Below are 20,726 nucleotides of genomic sequence, written 5' to 3'. Positions count from 1 at the left end.
AATCAGTTGAGACTTATTGCTTAATTAGAACACACACAAACCTATTTGTCACTGTGACAATGGCATGTGCACTAAGATTAAAACGGTAAAAACGCCCAGGTTAAACCTTCAGTGAAGTGCTCATGAAGCTACTTTGGGAAGAAAATGGAACACCTACAATCCCAGTTACCCTCTGTCTTTCCTCATTGGTTCTGTCCTCCCACGCATTATTCCATCATTCTTAATTCAGTTATATGATGCCATAAGAGAGTATTTGTGCTAGAAGAAGATACATTTGACTCCCCTGCTGCTGAGACACTAATGGAGGGCAACAACATAATGTGTATCGAGAGATATTTTCCAATTGCAGATGAAGTGCTGCCATTAGTAAAAACCCTAGTAGAAAATAAAAAGTGGCTGTGGATGATGCCGAAAACCAAAGGGCGAGTGATTCTCATGTCAGGGGTATCTCGACCAGTCCCAAGGTGTGAGTTAGTCTATGTCTACACTATGCTGCTTTTAACGACACAACTGTGCCGCTACAGCCGTGCTGCTAAAAGGCGCGCAGTGTAGCTGCTGTTTGTCGGCAGGAGAACTGCCGACAAAAAAACTTCCACCCTCCACAAGTGGCAGCGGCTTTGTCGGCAGAAGAGCACTGTTCTCATCTGCAAAACTTTGGTCTTTCGGGTGTGTGTGTGTGTGTGTTTTAACACCTCTGAAGGACAAAAGTTTTGTCTTTCACTTGCCAGTGAAGACAAAGCTTAGTCTGGCTCTTATGAGTGGTTGTGGGAAACCTCTGAGACTCCTTTAAGACTGATGCAAACAGTTCACACCAGCATTCTGAGGGCTTGTCATCATTGCTAAAACAGGTGCTTTTTTTTTTTATCTTGGAGTCACTGTCATTCATGAGAGAAATGCACAGTGAAGACCAGATACTTTAGTTACGCCACTAAATAAACTTGAAGAGGTCAGGTCTATACTCCTTCCTGGTCTTCTCTTTGGGTACGTCTTCACTACCCGCCGTATCGGCGGGTAGCAATCGATTTATCCGGGATCGATATATCGTGTCTCGTTAAGACGCGATATATCTATTCCCGAACGCGCTCACCGTCGACTCCGGAACTCCACCAGAGCGAGCGGCGGTAGCGCAGTCGATGGGGGAGCCACGGCCGTCGATCCCACGCCATGTGGACCCCAGGTAATTCGATCCAAGCTACTTCGACTTCAGCTACGCTATTTGCGTAGCTGAAGTTGCATACCTTGGATCGATTTCCCCCCTTCTCCTCCCCCCCCCCCCCCCAGTGTAGACCAGCCCTTTGTTTTGTTCTTGGAGAATACAGCCACTGAGCAAGAGGCTGTGGGCTTCTCTTCAGGGCTAAAAAAAGGTGTGGTTTTACCCTAGAGTAACTAAGTAGTATGAGCCTATCCTGAGATAAAAACAAAGCAAAGACCAGGCAGGGGTACAGGGCTGACCTAGGCAAGTTTATCTTGTGGTAAAACTGAAGTCCCAGTCTCCCCTCACTCATAGTGTAGATTTTGTGTGTGTGTGTGTGTGTGTGTGTAATTGCTTTAAAACTACCCCCTGCTATGGTTTTGTTTTTGTTTTGTTTTTTCCCCTCTTGGCAATGCTATGCTTTTGGGAAATTAAACAGCAGTTATTATGTTTGTTCACTGTGTTATACCGTAACAGATACTTGAACGTAAGTTGTTGTATTCATGTGACTGGCTTCACAAGAGCACTGTCTGCAGTGGTAGGGCTGTCAAACCTCTCACATTCAGAAATGCACACATAGCGTTAATCCTTTGTTTACCTAAGGCAAGATTAAACACAAACACACAGGCACAGCTTGTACTGTGTATTTTACATTTGAAACCACTGATAAGAAGTGAGAAATCAGGCCATGCCGCACTTACTTGCTTTCGGTTGATTGTTTAAGGTGTGGAGTAGTTAATGCCTGCCCAGGCATTTTATTTTGTCCCTCAGAGAGCTTGATTGAGTTACAGCATAACACAAGAGGGCAGGAAAAGAAAATGGTGGCAGAGGAGAGAGAGAATGGTGCCTTGTGACAAGGAAACAACCTCCTAATAGGTTTCAGAGTGGTAGCCGTGTTAGTCTGTATCAGCAAAAACAACAAGGAGTCATTGTGGCACCTTAGAGACTAACAAATTTATTTGGGCATAAGCTTTCCTGAGCTAAAACCCACTTCATCAGATGCATGGAGTGAAAAATACAGTAAACAGTATATATATTACAACACATGAAAAGATGGGAGTTGCCTTACCAAGTGGGGCGGGGCGTGTCAGTTCTAACGAGGCCAATTCAATTAACCTCCTAATAACTACACATCTCCTGTACTAGCAATAATGCTGGGTTACAGAAAGACGTGGGCAATTGAGTTGTCCTCCGGTGGTGTGTGAAACCTTCTGTCAGGTGGAGTTCCTCAGGAGCAAGTCTCACTGCTTCATGTTAGTGGTGGAGTGATCTGAGCCTTTTTGATTTAAGCAGACTGAGTCTTGGAAGTGTGATGTGCCGTTCTGTTCGTACACAGTGTTAGTGGTTAGAAGGCTCAGCCTGAAGAAATAACACCTAGGGAATGTCTACACGACAGGTGCTACAGCGGCACAGCTGCAGCCATGCTGTTGCAGTGTAGCCACTTACTGGAATGACAGAAGTGTTTTTTCCGTCGCTGTAGTAAATCCACCCCCTCAAGGGGCAGTAGCCAGGTCAATTGAAAATTTCTTCTACCGACCTAGTGGTGTCTACACCGTGGGCTAGATTGGCTTAATTATATCTCTCGGTGTAAATTTTTCACACTCCTGAGCAATGTAGCTAGGTCGACCAAGTTTTCAGTGTAGACTAGGCTTTAGGTCTACACTGAGTGGTTTGTATGGTGCCAGCTAGCAAAGGGCTCACAACTCTGTCAGCAACTCCTGTCAGGCCTGACAAACTCATTACACCTAAACGCTTCTTTCATAGTATTTACTCAGAAAGGTTTGTCTGAGGTATCTCATGGAATCTTACGTCATATTGATCCTTACCATTGGGCAATGTACATACAAGTGACACTTAAGAAATTGTGTGTATGTACTGAATGTTTTGGAATCTGTCCCCCAGGCAGTGTTGGCAAGTTGGTTTTGCCAGACAAGGGGCTGTGGAATAATCTGCCTCAGTTCATGTATATATTAAGCATTGTAAAGCAAGCACAGAGGAAGCCCCATCTGCATGTAAACGTCAACAGGAAAAAATAGTTTGTTGGGTGAGGGGGCGGCGAGTGAAACAAGAGTATGGGAAGACACCTTGGAGCCAGTGCCCAGAAGGGAAACCACTGGGAGTTATCCTGACTGTGGGGACAAAAACAATGGACTTTGGGGTACAAGAAGAAGGCACAAGGACCCCTCTTTTATCCTGCAATTCTTAGTCTAGTAGAAGTCTGTGATACCTTTGTTTTATTTGTAACCTGTTCTTACTATCCCTGTTCACTCTTAAATCATTACCTTTGTTGTTAAACTTATATTTATTTTCCCTATAAGTAGATTACAGTGCTGTGTTGTTGTGTTGGAGCTGATACTCAGCTGACTCAAACATAGTATAATGTGTATATACTATACCCTGGGAGTAGCGAACCTGGTAATTGCTGTGCATGTTCAATGATAGGGGCTGGATGCTACAGGGGGATGCTTCTGAGGAATTCAGGACTGGGGTCTGCAAGGCAAAGTATGCCCCAGGGAAGAGTGCTTGAAGGGTGGCAGAAGAGCTGGTAGAGTGTCCAGCTACCACAAGAAAGATGACTCCTCACTGGAGGCAGGAGGGTCACACGGTGACTCTCAGTCCTGGACACCATGAGACAGCATCACAAGATCGACACAACTACGTCACTCAGGGGTGTGAAAAATTATACCCATGGGGTGTGAAAAATTATACCCATGGGGTGTGAAAAATTCACATGCCTGAGACCTAGTTAAGCCAACCTAAGCCCCAATGTAGATGCCACTAGGTCAACAGAAGAATTCTTTTATGGATCTGTCAGAGGGGGGATGGACAACTGCATTTCTCATACTTCTGACAGAGCCCCTGAGCAGCATCACAGACACCTCAATCTGGGAGACCCACAAATACCACCAAGGAAGCTGTTTGGGAAGGAAGGATGACTTTTGGCCCCAAGACAGTGCTGCTTCCATTGCGCTATGAGGGGGATGCATTACTTATGGCCGACGAATAATTGCCAGTGGTGCTGAGAGTATGGTGGGCACAACAAAGCTCTGGAGGGGAGAAGACTGAATTTGTGCTTGTAGGGAAGAGAGGAACTTGATGGATGCTGATGTCTCCCGAGTTGAGGTTAAGGGTATACTAGCTGTGAATATTCAAGGATTCCAAGCAGATTAATGGAGACACAGATCTCTCCAGGGATCAGATTCATCCTCTCTATTAAGAGGATACAACTTGCATTAACTTCTGTGGGAGTTTTGCTCCCTTATCCCAGGGACTGGATTTAGTCCCAGACCTGGGAGAGGGAAATGTGTTCCAACTGGAAGAGGTGGATACCTGGAATGTGTCTCCACTGCAGAGTTAACTTGAGAGGAGGAAGGCAAGGGGCTGGGTAGGTCTAGCAAGCTAGAGGAGCCAGTTGCTGATACTGGATGATGCTGTTTGGCACACACTCTCATATCCAGAGCTCAGAACTTGAGTTCAGGTTCTGTAACAAGAGGAAAGCCTGTGTATGGAGGGAGGCTAAGTATTGTAGACCACCCTCCAGATATCGGGGGCATGGGCACTCTTTCACCAAAGTGAGTTATGTTCTCTGAGGGGGGGGGGGGGGAACCCAGGCCAAGCTGGTGGATGGAGGCAGCAGCTCTGGTTGAGCCAGAGAGTAAATAGATGGTTGAGCCTGGTCCAGGATCTACAATCAAGTGGACACGGAGGCAGGTGCAGGAGTTTACTTGATGTGTTAGGCCTGGTCTACACTAACCCCCCAAGTCGAAGTAAGGTATGCAACTTCAGCTACGTGAATAACGTAGCTGAAGTCGACATACCTTACTTCGAACTTACCGCGGTTCAGACGCGGTCCACACGCGGCAGGCAGGCTCCCCCGTCGACTCCGCGGTACTCCTCTCGTTGAGATGGAGTACCGCAGTCGACGGCGAGCACTTCCTGGTTCGATTTATCGCGTCCAGACCAGACGCGATAAATCGAACCAGGAAGTTCGATTTCCAGCCGCCGAACTAGCGGCTAAGTATAGACCAGCCCTTAGACTTCTTCCCATCGATGCTTTCACTAGTAAGGACATAATTTTTGGCTCCTTGGCAGTGCTGATCGTCCAGGCATAGTAGCATTGTAGTCGGAGAGTGCATGAGCTGCCATAGCATTGGCAAGAGATCAGCTGTGGTGTCCCAACCTGGCCCCAAGAGTGGGATTCCTCTCCTGACTGTGGAGAAGAACTTCAAATAGCAAAATCAGAACATGCAAAATTGGAGCTGTTTGGACAGGCGGTTGGTTTATCACAGTCGGACTCTTCCTTACACGTGCGGGAGTTGGGTAAATGAGACAAAATAGATAGTCGGAAAGTGCTACGGGAACAAGCCACTCGTGTATTTTGTGTTGTTGGAAAAATAAAGATCAAGCACAACCCACAAAGCAGCTGGTGGACTTGAGTCTGAGCTGAACGTAATGGAACTGCTGCGACAGGTAGTACTCAGCTGATGGCTGTGTGAAACAAGGAGAAACCCATAGGAGAACACCACGTTTGTTAGGCAACAGCTGATCTGAACGCTACCCCATCATTTATAACCAAATGCATGAAATGCCTTTTTGCTCCACTTAGTAGAACATCAGCTCCATTAAGCAATAGATTTGCCAGTCCTCTAGTGGTTGCTTCAGTGCAACTGTAATGTGTCTCTTGTCTCGCACACAGTCACACCGATGCATGGCACATACAGTTTCATGTACTTAACATTTGCAAATCACAATAAATGAGAAGCTGGGGGTATGCAGCACTTACTACTTTCGTGTTAGATTGTTACGGGTATGGAGTAGTTAATAATGCCTGCCCCAGTGTTTTTATTGTCTGTCAGAGGGCTTGCTTGAGTTGCAGCAGAACACAGGAGGGCAGGGGAGGGAAATGGTGGCAGAGGAGAGAACGGTGCCTCATGCCAAGAAGACAACCTTCTAATAATTACAAATAGCCTGTGCAGCACTATCAGTAATGCTGGGTTGCGGAAGGACATGACAGCTGAGCTGTTCTCAAATGGCATGTGGAGCTTGACTTTCCCAGCAGTGTATCCCTCTTTTCTTGTTAGCCACAGAGCCGACCTCAGCTTTTTATCATGCCTCTTAATTTAATTTATTATTATTTGTCTTTAATTTTGGAGATTTGGGGGGAAAATACTCCTGTTTGCTAATAAAAAAAAAATGGCAGGAGGGGAATGCGTTCCCACCAGAGCCACTACCCAAGGACAGAACTAAAACAGGATTGATCTGATCTTGGATGATTTCAGTGCATCTGTTGCTAGGAACATCCAACTCCTGGCATGAAAAGGGTTTTAAAAATAGACTTAATATAGGCTGATTGGTTAGGAGCATTTCCCTGGGCTAGTGCTACTGCCCAGAACACTGTGGATTCAGAAGAACCTTCTTTCCCTCTTCCCTCCTCCCCTCAGTGCCCAGGCACCAAACCAGCTCAGTTCATCATGCTGTTAGCAATTATAGTACAGAGATGTAAGATGTGTTGACTGCAAGACCTTGCTCTGAGATGAGGTGAGATCACCAGGAACAAAATGATCATTACAGGCCATTCATGTCGGCAGCGTTTACGCTCCCATGTTTGCTTGCAAGCAAAAACAGCAGCTAATTTGCAAGGCAGCCTTTTGTAAAGGGGCCTTTTGATCAATGATTGCCTGTGTTAATGTTTCAGAAGGCTATTGATTCCTGCAACAGCTTTTGTTCCCTAAATTTATGTGCAGTGGGTTTCGGCAGCACACACTATGCATGTTTGATTAAAGTTCAATTGACTTCACTCGTGGTGAAGCCGGGAGCCGTTTCGCTCTCTGTTTGTAGACCAAAGCTTTCCGTGACATGTTCTTTTGTTTGTGCCAAGCCCCTGCCACCCATGCAGTCACCAAAATGCGGTTCCTAATCCTCCCAGATTCACTCCACTCCATCATTTAATCCCTTAGGTAGACAGAATAGTATTTGATGGCAAGGCAGCTAATAAAACCTGGGTTGGAATTTGTGTGCATATGTTCCATAGGGTGAATAATATTAAAATCCTACTTAGGTACTTCCTCGTTGATTTTTAACCCTGTGGCTGTGACTGAAGGTTGAGTCATTTAGTGAGTCGTGTATCTGAAGCTCCAGAAATGAATCCTAACTATATTTGATTAACTCTTGTGATCACCCATTTCTTTAGTCTTGGCTGAGTGAGTATATTTCATTTAAAAATTTGAGTCTTCGTACAGATTTTTTGACTGCAAGTTTGGAAGGGTCCGTTTGGAATCAGACGTATGTTTCTGAAGTGGGCTTTACCCACGAATACAGGCAGGTTTAGTTTTCAAAGGATCTTTGTTTAATGGCCAGTGCCCTTCATTTCTGGTTGTTACTCATTTTTATCAAAAATATTTCCGGGTTTTACAAAAGCTATTCTGCTTTTTACCAATTTCCCCCCAAAATTTTTACCACTCAATTACATAAAAATACTGATTATTTTAAGAAAATCCAATCCATTGCATTAGTAGATGTGTTTATGTTAATGAATTAGTCTCCGTGTAAATGCGAGACTGTCTGGTCAAGTAAGGTAGTGTTGTGGAAGATAGACACACATGCATGTGTGTTTGTGCACATCAGTGTTCAAATCCTAAAAAACAAAAGCCACCATCTTTCCTTCTGGAGCAGGGACCCTGTATCAGGCTCCCTGCTCCAGAAGGAAAGATGGCAGCTTGGTACCCTGGGTTACTCAGTTATCCTCTTCCCAGAGTGGAGATCCAGGTCCAGATTCTTGAAGGTGTCCCTGGGGCCAGGAGGATCCCTGGACCTTGCTTTCTGCTCTGGAAGGAGGGATGGCAGCTCAGTAACTTGGGCAGACCCCAGAGTGCCCCTATGTACCTAGCTTCCCACTACAGAAGGAAAGTTTGGGCTGCCCAGGTAACCGAGCTGACATCTCTTCATTTGTGAGCCCAGAAGTGATTGAGGAGACAGTGTGAAGAGATGACACTCTTGCCTCCTTATCCTCCTCCACCTCCGGGCCCACTGAAATATGACATAACAATACATCCGTTCTGTCTGCTATCCAAAATCAAAGTTGTGGTTGTGTACTTCACTGAAAGAACTCTTCTGTCCACCTAGCGATTGTCTACACCAGGGGATAGGTCAGCATAGCCATGTCTCTTGGGTGTGGCTTTTTCAGACCCCGGAGGTGTAGCCATGCCAATGTAAGACTCCAGTGTAGGCCAGCCCTTATTCCGTGCTTTTGGCTAACTCACAGTTCCTGAGGCCTGATCTACACTAAAAAATTAGGTTGACCCAGCTACATCGCTCAGGGGTGTGAAAAATCCACCCCCCCAAGTGATATAGTTAAGATGACCTTAAGATGTCACTCTGAAATTGGTTGGGCGTGGGTATCATTTTAATGTCGTTAAATCTGCATCAATCACACTCACTATCGGTTCATAACAATACATCCGTTCTGTCTGCTATCCAAAATCAAAATTGTGGTTGTGTACTTCATCCAGAGTTCTCTATTTTAAGTTAGGCATCTTTAAAATCCTTAAATGGTATCAGATAGATGCTCCTCGGGTTACGCAAACCCGACTTACGCAAATTGGCACTTACGGAAAAAGTTCCGTAAGCTAGAAAGTATTTTTTGTTTCGGTTTGGTTTTTTGGGTTTTTTTTTGTTTGTTTGTTTTTTGTTGTTGTTTTGGTTTGCATAATGGCCGGGTATACGTTCCCGAGTTACGCAAGGCGTTCCGGAACGGAACGCTTGCGTAAGTCGGGGAGCGTCTGTCACTTTTTGAATAGGATCTTCCATATGTCTTGTCACTGTTTGCAATGCTGTATACACAGATTATGCTGTTACTGCTTGTTCTAGGCCATTGGAAGTTTTGACTGAGGAAGGCTTCTTTAGTACAGAGTTAACTAAAGTGATCTATGCTGAGTAAAGACTGCAGGATTTGGCCGTGAGAGAGAGAGAGAGAGCAGGCTGAGGTTACGTGATTAAATCACATATAAGGCAGTTCAAAGAGACCATTTTTTGTGGGCAGTTTAGGCATGTTTGTTCTGATGTTGATTTTCAAGGGACTAGTTAGAACTTCTCCGTTTCTCTGGCAACTTGATAGAAACACCACCTTTTACCTTAGAGGCAGACAAGTCGCCAGAAAATGTACTCCTTGTTCTTTTTGCTGATACACTAACACGGCTACCACTCTGAAACCAGGAAATGATGGGGGTTTCAAAGTAAAAGAATGGAGATTAAAACCACATGCTGTTCTTTAGCTCAGCATCTCATCCACTAGTTTGAATGTCATCTGCTCTAGGTTTTTGAATGTAAGCCAGATTCATTATGCTATGGAATTATCACTAGCTTCCCTGGGTGTGCTCTTTTACCTGCCTAATTAACTTCGATGTAGGCATATATATTCAGATTAAAGTTTGGTTTGCTTTAATATGTTTGAATAATATGGTTACCGCTTATTCTCAATCATGTTTTTATTCTAACATTCAGCTTTTCAAACAGGAGTGTATTTAATGCATGGGGCGTATTAAGATGGGCAGGATATCATCTATTTGAACTGATCCCACTCTCACTGAAAGTGCCAGGGTTCTTTAAAGACCATCTTTAGCCAGGACATGGCTTTTACAACTCATTGGAGAGCTGGTACCTCTAGCAGTACAGTGCCTACTAACTCTCTGCAGAGGTATTGATATACGGCTGTCTCAAAGTAAAGAGCGCACCCTGCTGAAGCACCAATACCCGCACTTCATGCAGCATGAAAGTGGTGGCTGGAGAGAAAACACGCACACGCACACACACACACACACTTTTGTGGAAATTTGCGTCCCCAGAACAATGTCTTTCTCTTCTATCCAAGGGAATTTGTCTGGCTGAAAATATACCCTTAAGCTTTTTATTGTGTGTGCGCGCATGTGTGAGAGGGCAAGAGAAAGGGGCTGACAAGTCAGCTGTGCATGCCCCTCTAACATATTCCTTCTGTGTTTACAGGGAGAACTAATCACTTTCTATTACTATTGGAAGAAAACCCCTGAAGCAGCAAGTTCCCGAGCCCACCGTAGGCATCGAAGGCAGGCTGTGTTTCGGAGAATTAAGACTCGAACTGCTTCCACTCCAGTCAACACTCCCTCCAGGCCCCCCTCTAGCGAATTCTGTAAGTGGAGGCTAAAAGCAGCGCATTTATCTTTGTTTAGATGCATAGAACTGCAGTAATGTAGTGGCTCTCTGCCTTCAGCTGAATAAAGCAAGAAAATGGAGTTCAGGCTCTTGGCTTCTCCTGTTCCCACACCATTATGCCTGAGTATAGCAAGGGATGTTTTGTACCGTGTGCAATGCAGTGCTTAGGCACAGAAGCCCAGTGTAAGGATGGAGACTTTGACCAGGCTCTAAATTTCCCTGTTTGTTATAGTTGCTTGTGTGTGTTGCATTTTCCCTGGGATTATTCTAGGAACAGCGCTTAGAAAAGGCTAGAAATAAAGCAAACTTTCCTCTGCAAGCAGTGTTTCATGACCATACTTTCTGCTCTTTACAACTCATGCCATGTTATAGTCAGTATTGGTATATTTTCACAAATCTAAGGCTATGTCTACACTACACTCTGTCGGCATAATTTATGTCGCTCTGTGGTGTGAAAAACCACCTCCCTGAGCGACATAAGTTACATTGACGTAGCGCTGTGCACACAAGCGCTGTTGGTGGGAGAGCTTCTCCTGGCAACAGAGCTTCTGCAGCTCTCGGGTGGTTTTATTATGCCAGTGGGAGAGCTTTCCCATCAGCATCGAGCGTCTTCAGCAGACAGGCGCTGCAGGTGCATCAGTCCAGCTGTGCCGCTGCAGCCCTCTATGTATAGACGTGGCCTTAGAAGCACCATGATCTTGATTGTTCAGGTGCGTTTGGCTCAAAGAATAATTACAGAGCCCAGTGCAGTCTAGCACATCACTAAGTGTTATGGCCCCACTGATGTCAATATGGCTGTAAGGAATATATCATCGTATAAAAGGCTAAAATTTCCCTTAAAGTTTTAATCCCTTTTTATGGGCTAAACCCAGCATATTACCCCTCTCCCCGCCCCCCCAAAAAAAGTCAGAAATGTCACCAAAATGATTTGAAGTAGGGTTTTGGGGATGGAAAAGGGGGGAGGATATAGTGGCGAGTTGTAAGAGAGGAAGGTTAACTTCCTTGTGCCAAAAAATCACTTTTATTCTTGCTTTAGAAAGAAGGGTCCCGACCCTACCGTTGGACTCAGGTGAATTGAACTCCTGGGCCCAATTGCAGGATTAGGACCAAAATTAGCTCAGTAGAATAAAGATCTTGGCCATGTGCGAATTTTGCATTCATGTTTTGAACACCTGAAGGAATTGAAGTTGGAAAATGTGATTAGTGCTAGCGGCCACTGTTGCAGTAACTTAAGTTGTTAAATGGGACCATGTATGTGTGTAGAAGGGTATATGGACTGATGATGAGCGCTAATGGAAGTTACTGAAGAGGGACTCCCAGTACAGAACGTGCATGTGTTCCTGCAACAAGGACTTCTCTTCAGACTAAAGATTTGAACAAATGAGGCCACGCATCAAAATGGTTCTTGAGACAGGGTTCTTGTGCTTGTGACAAGTTATTGACATGTGTTGCTTTGTGAATTTGTAGCAAGCAGCTAGAAAATGCAGTGCCCTCAGCTATAAAGAATTCACTCTGAGCTTTTTAGAGAATCCTGCAGGATGCCAGATTTTGCTTGCAAATATGCAGATTCTTTCCAGTGACATGTAATGTGTGCAGTCTTGCACTAATGCAGTTTTCACTACGTAATTATGCTTTTCAGCTGATGGGCATTGTGATCAAATGACTTGACATGGACTACTCACCACAGGTGGAGTGTGACTGATCCTTGCAATACTCTTTAGTTCCCAAAAAATTGCAATAAATAAAATGTAATTCAATCATAAAATGTACCCTTTAAGGAATGATTGCACTGGATTCTTGTTGTGCCTTTGTCTAGAAGGATTGCAAAGCACTTTACACACTACCAAACTCTATACAAGAATCTCTTCACCCACCTGTGAAATTCAGCCATCTCTGGGGTGAAACACAGCATTTGAACACATTTGTTCAAATATTTAGTTTGAAGAGAAGTCCTTGTTGCAGAAACACATGCATGTTCTGTTTGAGTACACAACAATGCTATGCGTAAAAAAAAAATCTCTTGTCCAGTTGAAACTTCAGGGGTGGAATATGGGTCTCTAGAATATTAATATCTGATGTGGAATTTGGCCAGAAACTTTAGGTGAACATCCCTACTCTTGAAAATTGCCCTGAGACTTAATTTCCGGCAATTACTGAGACTATCAGCCTTGTTTCACGTGAAAGATGGCACCTCCAGAAACACAGCTAGAATTTTTCACCATAAATGGTTATTCAGTCAACTAGTGCAAAATAAGTCTCTTCTAATTTTTCCTTTTCCTTCTTTTCTTTGCTTACTCAGTGGACTTGAGCTCAGCCAGCGAAGATGATTTTGACAGCGAGGACAGTGAACAGGAACTGAAGGGTTACGCCTGTCGTCACTGCTTCACAACCAGTATGCACTTGATGTATCTCTTTGCCTTGTGCTAGTGTCTGTTCAATACAGCTTCATCCAAGCAAGAGCAGTTCTCATGCTTGTATAGCTATTCTAAAAACATAACGATGGATCAGCCAAAATATGCACCATTCTAACAGAGAGTTAATCATGATTTACCATTGCAAATTAATATTACAGTGATGGGAGAGGATCCTGGAAGTTAGACATTTATGCAGTAATGCATACATGTCTAAACAGAGTCCCTTATATAATCCATTTACTGTATAGCAAATCAGTATTTGACTGTGACTGTCAAGATACATAACACACGTTCATGACGCATCAAGGCTTTTCTGCATCAGCTTCACTCCTGTAAGTACTCCTGAAAGCCCTCTGATGCTTGTGCATATGCATAGAGTGCATGCTGAGAGCCCGGAGGTAAGTAAGGGAAGGGAGAGATGAAATGTTCATGACGCATTTAACTTTTAGAAACCAAGACCTTGAAGAAAGAATAGCTGCCAAACAGACTCCCCAAATGCTGCAGAAGAGTCTTTTTTTTCCTTTATTATTTTTCAAAGCAGCAGGTGTCTATTTAATTAAAGAAATAGTCTGTAATTGAGGATGGTAAATGTTATCTGAAACATGAAGTCACCCTGGAACAGGCAATGACTTCCAGAGAAATCTTAGGCTTAGTCACCGGTAAAGGCCGGGAGTCTTCCAATTTGTATTAAATGCAAAGTGTAGGTGTTCCATATCTAATAGATTGTATATTTCCAACCCCATCCCTTTTTCCAACAAAAGCCTCCAAGGACTGGCACCACGGCGGTCGCGAAAACATCTTGCTGTGCACTGACTGCCGCCTCCACTTCAAGAAGTACGGAGAGCTCCCGCCCATCGAGAAACCAGTGGACCCTCCGCCCTTTATGTTTAAGCCCGTCAAAGAGGAAGAGGATGGACTCAGCGGAAAGCATAGCATGAGGACGAGGCGGACTCGAGGCTCGGTAGGCCCGTCCCTCTTCGTTACCTGTGCGTTCAGGCTCCTCCCTGAAGGAAAGGTGCAGGCTGGAAAGTGCCCAACGTAGAGAGTCGTGTTTGCAAATCGGCTTCTAAAACTGCACTTACAGTCTCTTCCCTGCCAATCTGCTTTTGGGCATGCCTGCCATGTTTGTAGACGCACATGTACAGTTGCATGTGTGCAGAATTTTGGAGGTCTTTTTGAAAAATTGGCCCGAGGTAGCTCCCCTTGGAGAGTTCTAGTCAAACTTGGTGTATATTTAATGTCCCAAACACACGTCCTTCTTTTTTTGTTGAATGGATGAAGGTAGCTTGCCATCATCAGAGAAGGTATATGGCCAGAATATGCAGCAGAATTCACACTGGTACGTGTCTTCCTGCTTCTTGGGTTCCTTCAGCTGTAACCCTGGGACACGTTTTAAAGGAAGAATTTGAAAAGTTTAAAGGCTGCTGTTTTTTGTGCTTACCAAATGTTTTCGCCATGCCACTGAAGTTAAAAATCTCATCGTCTAAATATAAAATAGTCATAGTCTTTGACATAAAGGTATGGTACTCTGTCCCAAAAGGCTTTGCCCGCGGTAATATGCTGAGAGCATTGCTGATGTGGAGTCACTTGTGGAGAGCCAACTTACTGCTCAACAGGGTTGGAGGGGAAACTTCAGCTTGTTTGGGGCTGGCCATCCGTAAACTCTGATTGATTGGGACTGTCAGACAGTAACAGCTTTCTTCTTTCACTAGCCTCCCCTCTCCACCTTTCTGGTCACGTTAATGTTGTCGTTGCTGCCGAATACCTTGTCAGGTTGCGCTGTCAGCTCAAGTTGGCTTCATTATTTTTATGGTAGCCAGTCATCCAAACAGCTGCTAAATTAGGAGGGAACAGATGAAACGGTATTAATTATTGCTGCAAAATCTACTGTGATTCTCATTGCGTAGCAGAAACACATTGAAGCTGTTAGTGGTTTTAGGAACTGCTCTGGGCTGCCTGAATGCCTTATCTCTTTAGGCCACTCTCATATCCGTCTTGGTTTATGCCAGCAGATTTTTAATTTTTTTTTTAAGATGGAACATTGGGGTGGGGAGGTTTCCCTCCGTCTTAGAAAGAGATGCCTAGCATGTGAACAGCAGCTGTAGGAACATCTTTCTAATGTTCTCATTTCAAGCAGACACTACTTAATAAAATAAGCAGCACTTAATGATTTTGGGTAGGCAAGTTAAGGATTTGCCTCCTTTCATTTTAAACCCAAATGAGCCTTCCAGGACAGATTGTAAAAACATTTAACGCTCTTGGTTTTTCATTTCTCAGGCACTGAGCTGGAGCGTGCAATCTTGCAGTAACTTGGGGGAAAAGCAAAAGGTTTGGGAAAATACTGGTTTATTTATATGCTTTTTATTTGTATTAAATTGATAGATGTCTACACTACGTAGTGGTCGTAAAAAGCAGCCAGCCAGCCCCGATGGTAGAGCCTCGCCCACTAACGAAGACATCAGATCCAGTGGCCGCAACTCTCCCAGTGCTGCTAGCACCTCCAGTAATGACAGCAAAGCAGATTCTGTGAAGAAGTCCACCAAGGTAAAAGTTGCTTGAGGTTTGTTGTCCTTGGTTCAGGATCTGGGCTGTTTTTAGTTCAGTGAGTTCAGTTTAGGAGCTTGGTGCACAGGCCAGAGACCTAGGTTTGACCTGGGGATTTTTGCTTTCCTGCATGTACAGAAGGCCTGGGATTTGGATCTGAGAGTAGATGTTGCTAGTTGTTGTTCCAGTGATCAGAGCTGTTCTGTACATACAGGCGGACACATGATGGTGATTAGCAGTTTGTTTGTTTTTTAATAAACACACACACTTTATATACTAAAGAAGTGAATGGCCGGCGCCTTAGGCATCCTCTGGTACTGTTATTCTGAAAGCACACCCATACCCACACACCTGACATTTTAGACTTTCAATAAGCACAAAGACCCTCACAAGAAGGGGGGAAGGGATAGCTCAGTGGTTTGAGCATTGGCCTGCTAAACCCAGGGTTGTGAGTTCAATCCTTGAGGGGGCCATTTAGGGAACTGGGGTAAAAATCTGTCTGGGGATTGGTCCTGCTTTGACCAGGGGGCTAGACTAGATGACCTCTTGAGGTCCCTTCTAACCCTGATATTCTATGAAACCAAGAAGTCCTGGGGCGAAGAGCACCCTATTGTAATGAACCGAAATCTGAACACAGAAGGAATAAGTGGTCGGTTTTCATCATGGCAGAAGATTAACAGCAGGGTGTCTAGGACTGGTGGTGGTTACCGTCTTTATCTATAGTCTGGAAAAGTGGGTGAGGGGGAAAGGTGGCAAAATTTGCAGGCAGCACAAAATTAGTCAAGAGGAACTTCAAAGGGACTAACCATGCTAGGTGAATGAGCAACACAATGATAGCTGAAATTCAGTGTTGATAAATGCAAAATAATGTATGTTGGAGGGAGAATCTGAAGTAGTCGTACACCTTAGAGTTCTTAATTAACTGTGTCAACTCAGAAAAGGGACTTGGGCATTAATTTAGACAGCACATCCAAGATCTCTGCTCAATGTATACCTGCAGTCAACAAACAGTGTTATGAGACATGAGGAGTGGGATGTAGAATCATACAATAAATATAATGCCATTATATAAATCAGTGATACTTCCTCATCTGAAATATCACCCTATCTCAAAAGGATACTGTGGAATTAGAGGGAATTCAGAGAACGCTGACAGGAATGATTAGTGACATAGAAAAAACCTCTGCTGGAGAGAGACTGAAAGATTGTGATTTAGAAAGGAGACAAATGAGAGAGGACATGATAAAAGTATATAACATAACTAATAGTCTGGAGAAGGTAGGATCGGGAGTGCCTGTTCTTGCCTCATAACACACAAACTAGGGGGACAGTGAGTGAAATTAAATTTAAGAAGTGGCAGGTTGAAAACTGATAAAAATATTTTTCATACATGGTAAGCAGACTGTGGAACTCAGTGCCATATGATATCAAGACTGAGAACGTAGCCAGATTCTGAGCGATCGAACATTTATATGGATAACAAGAATATCGAATGTTACAGCTCGTGTTAACAAACAGTGTTGGAAGGGATGTAAGACTTCACATTTCAGGGCTTTAGCCAGTCTCATGGGGGCACAGATTATCCCACGTCTCCCTGCTGCAGGGTTCTTGCACCTTCCTCTGAAGATTTTGGTGCTGGCCACTGTCAGACATAGGACATTGGATTAGACAGACCTTTGGTCTGATCCAGTCTGGCAAATTGTATGGGGCTTCTTATGGCATTTGGACCTTAATATAGGTCAAAGGGGTAGGATCAGCACTTTCCCTTTTAAATATATTCCTGTTTAGAAATCTGAGTTTAAAATAATAATGTCTTGATAAGGGTTCTGTTGAGGTTGTCCACTTACTCCCACTAGCCTGTGTAAGAAATGCTGTGAGGGACTTACTTGCAAGCTGCCTCCCAGCTTGCTGTCCTCCGAGGCAGAACTGTAGCTTCATTCTGGGCCCCCAGTTAAATTTGGACATAAAAGCCAATGGGGAACAGCTCCTACCAGATGGGAAGTGCCTCAGCAGCTCTAGAACGCAGATCCCTGTCCTCCCCTTCGAACGGGGAAAGAGGTATATTGAATTACCATTAAATACTGACTGAATCAACCTCTGATCAGCTTTCCGCCTCCATAGGAACTTTCCTGTGTTGTTAGCATCAGTATGAAGCCTCCCAGTGTGAGTAAGTGCTCCATTTAGCGTCACTTTAACTTCCCTAATAAACTGTTCCTGTCTGTTCCTTTTGTGGCAGAAGATAAAAGAAGAGGCATCTTCTCCTCTCAAGAGTTCCAAGCGCCAGCGGGAAAAGACAGCATCTGATACAGAGGAACCGGAGAGAACCACTGCCAAAAAATCCAAAACTCAAGTGAGTCCCTGTGGCAGAGCCTGTTCCCCTCTGAACAGGATGTGCACTCCACTGGAGGCTAACATTGGCCACCACCATCTCCCCCCAGTATAGAGAGAGTCTAAAATCCAAACCCAGCAACAAACCAGAAACGCAACATTGATTTAAAGAGCTTCCAAAGTGCCAGAACAGCAAATTGTAATTTAATCTGTGGCTGGAAAGCAACCCACTTCTTAATGCATTCCTTCTGCAGGGAGAGGAAGGGAAGGACGTGGGTAGGGACTGACGCCCAGGCGTGTCTTCTTTTTTCACATTAGTATCTCCAGGATCTTAGCACAGTTTGATTTTAGCTTTTTTCTTTTTGTTAACCTGTGTCCAAATTTTATTTCAATGTCAGTTTTTTCTCTTCCCTGTACCTCTCAACAACAAACTGGAAGGAAACCAGACAATACTAAATTAGCAAAGCGAGAGCCCTCTTCAGATAGCTCTGAAATTAACATGAGTCCTTGGCCACAGTAACCCTAACAGAGCATAATATATCTGAAGTCACTCTCAGGCCTTGTGTTTTAAATAGAAATTTAATTGGGGGGATGCAGTTGAACCAAAAGTTCTAGGAAACCAGTTAAGTCTGCGAGTCCCTGAATGTTGTATATTTAATGCATGATATTCTTAGTCCATTTGTAATTGGCCAGGTTCAACCCATAGCATTGGATTTGGGATTTTCTAGCCCTCACTCCTGTATGCTGGCATCCCCTGTACACAGGGGTTATTTGCAGTGAGGGCTATGGGGTGGCTGTGCAGTAATGTAGCATATAAACAAGGGTGTCTAGAGTTACGCTGGCAGTACCAATGGGAGCGGGTAGCTCTCCTTAGCCACGTCAGTGATTATAAGGAGACCTTTCCCCCCCATCTCAACAGGAGATCAGCAGGCCAAACTCTCCCTCGGAGGGCGAGGGCGAAGGCGAAAGCTCGGATAGTCGCAGCGTCAATGACGACGGGAGCAGTGATCCAAAGGACATTGACCAGGACAACCGAAGCACGTCACCCAGTATCCCCAGCCCCCAGGACAATGAGAGTGACTCAGATTCATCTGCTCAGCAGCAGATGCTACAGGCGCAACCTCAAGTGCTCCAGGCACAGAATGTCCCTGCCCAGGCTCCACCTTCTACCCCGCCCGTATCAACACAGTTACCAACACCCATACCAGCAGCATCAGGCACCCCTTCAGCTCCACTGCAGGTTTCACCATCAGTGTCTCAGCCTCCCAGCCAGCCCCCAGCGCCGCCGCCACCTCACTCTCACATACAGCAGGCCCCTGCTTTGCACCCTCAGAGACTCCCTTCACCACACCCGCCGCTCCAGCCTTTGACTGTGTCTCAGAGTCAACCCCAGGGTCCTTCCTCGTCGCAGCCGCATTCACAGCCTCCGCTTCATGGCCAGGTCCAGCCTGTCCCTCATAACCTGCAGGCCCAGCCGCTCCTGCCTCATCCAGTCCCTCCTCAGCCTTTCCCTCTCCCCTCACAGCCTTCTCAGGCTCAGGTTCCCCTTCAGACACAGGCTGCTTCTCACCCTCACGCTGCTCTGCAGGTTCAAGCAGTGCAGCCTGCCCTGCAAGCACAGACTCCACTGCAGCAACCTCAACCCCCTCGGGAGCAGCCCCTGCCTCCAGCACCCATGGCCATGCCTCACATCAAACCCCCTCCTACTACCCCGATCCCTCAGCTTCCCACTCCCCAGTCCCACAAGCACCCTCCCCACCTCTCCGGGCCGTCTCCATTCTCCATGAATTCCAACCTGCCGCCACCACCTGCTCTGAAGCCTCTGAGCTCCCTTTCCACCCATCACCCTCCTTCTGCGCACCCTCCGCCCTTGCAGCTGATGCCTCAGAGTCAGCCACTGCAGTCTTCTCCAGCCCAGCCTCCAGTCCTGACTCAGAGTCAGAGTCTTCCACCAGCAGCGAGCCACCCCCCATCCAGCCTCCATCCGGTATCCTCCCAGGCACCCTTTTCTCAGCATCCATTTGTCCCTGGGGGCCCACCTTCCATCACTCCTCCATCCTGCCCCTCCACTTCCACACCACCTTCTGTGCCTGGCGTCCCATCTCAGACATCTGTCCCCACCTCTGCGGCTTCCAGTGGAAACGTTCCAGTGGTGACGTCCTGCGCAATACCGCCTATTCAGATCAAAGAGGAGGCTCCCGATGAGGCAGAGGAACCAGAAAGCCCACCTCCCCCACCCAGAAGCCCATCGCCTGAACCTACTGTGGTGGATACACCGAGTCATGCCAGTCAATCAGCCAGGTAATGGAGGGTGTTGGCAGATGCTTCATGCTGTGCTCTGCCGTTCCACAGAGCTGCGTTAAGAGTTTCACTGCTTGCTTGCTGGCTGGGCCAGAAGGGATTGAGTATTACAGCCTTGATACCCACAGTCTTGGAATTGGGAATTTGCTGTACTGCAGCCTCTGTTTGCCAGCCTCTTTGGCAATGGAACGGTTGTCTAAGAGCCTGTCCACACTCACTGAAATACTGCTAGCACTGCTCATATTGGAATAGAGTTGTTACTAACATAGTCTCCCTAACCTGACATTCAAGTATTAAATCACATTGTAGGTAAGACCCTGTGCACCCCACACACGCACACAAACCCCCCTAAAACTTGCAGCAGGGCCCTATGAATTGTATGGCAGGAACCCTGGAATTATACACAGTCTCCCCCAAAGCTTACTGCTCTCCTGATACAGTACAGAATCCCTTGTTTATTTTTCTACGGGTATTTTTTTACACTGCCCCCTAATATTCAGTCTCCAACATGCAGCCTATTTTTGTGTTGAAAAACATGGTTATTTCAGTTGCCTGGATGAAGCTTACGGGGCAGATTTCCAAAGATACAAAGGGAAGTTGGGCACCACGGGCACTGGGTACGTATCTCCCACTTGTGCCTTTGGAAATCTCCCCTCACTCTGTCGTCGTTTTTCAGGGAATGAAAAACCCTTATCCAGCCTAGTGTCAGCCATAGTATTCCGACTGATATTGCAGGTACCATCTGTGAGAGGTTCCTGCTAGAA

At 45.5% G+C, this 20,726-nt stretch overlaps 1 protein-coding gene across 5 annotated transcripts in view; it reads left to right on the top strand.

Annotated features, from left to right (window-relative positions):
- RERE (arginine-glutamic acid dipeptide repeats) overlaps positions 1 to 20,726 on the top strand; it is a 312,871-nt gene that overhangs the window by 276,721 nt on the left and 15,424 nt on the right. For all 5 annotated transcript variants that reach the window (XM_026659899.1, XM_029913526.1, XM_029913525.1 and 2 more), the window contains 6 exons: positions 10,190 to 10,352; positions 12,675 to 12,767; positions 13,551 to 13,750; positions 15,172 to 15,333; positions 17,570 to 17,683; positions 18,581 to 19,962. In XM_026659899.1, the coding sequence (XP_026515684.1) occupies positions 10,190 to 10,352; positions 12,675 to 12,767; positions 13,551 to 13,750; positions 15,172 to 15,333; positions 17,570 to 17,683; positions 18,581 to 19,962 (2,114 nt within the window). The remainder of the gene's footprint in view (positions 1 to 10,189; positions 10,353 to 12,674; positions 12,768 to 13,550; positions 13,751 to 15,171; positions 15,334 to 17,569; positions 17,684 to 18,580; positions 19,963 to 20,726) is intronic.

This window comes from Terrapene carolina, unplaced genomic scaffold (assembly GCF_002925995.2).
Source record: "Terrapene carolina triunguis isolate 2854851 unplaced genomic scaffold, T_m_triunguis-2.0 Scaffold714, whole genome shotgun sequence".
NCBI classification, from domain to species: Eukaryota; Metazoa; Chordata; order Testudines; family Emydidae; genus Terrapene; species Terrapene triunguis.
This window is presented reverse-complemented; position numbering and strand designations above follow the sequence as displayed.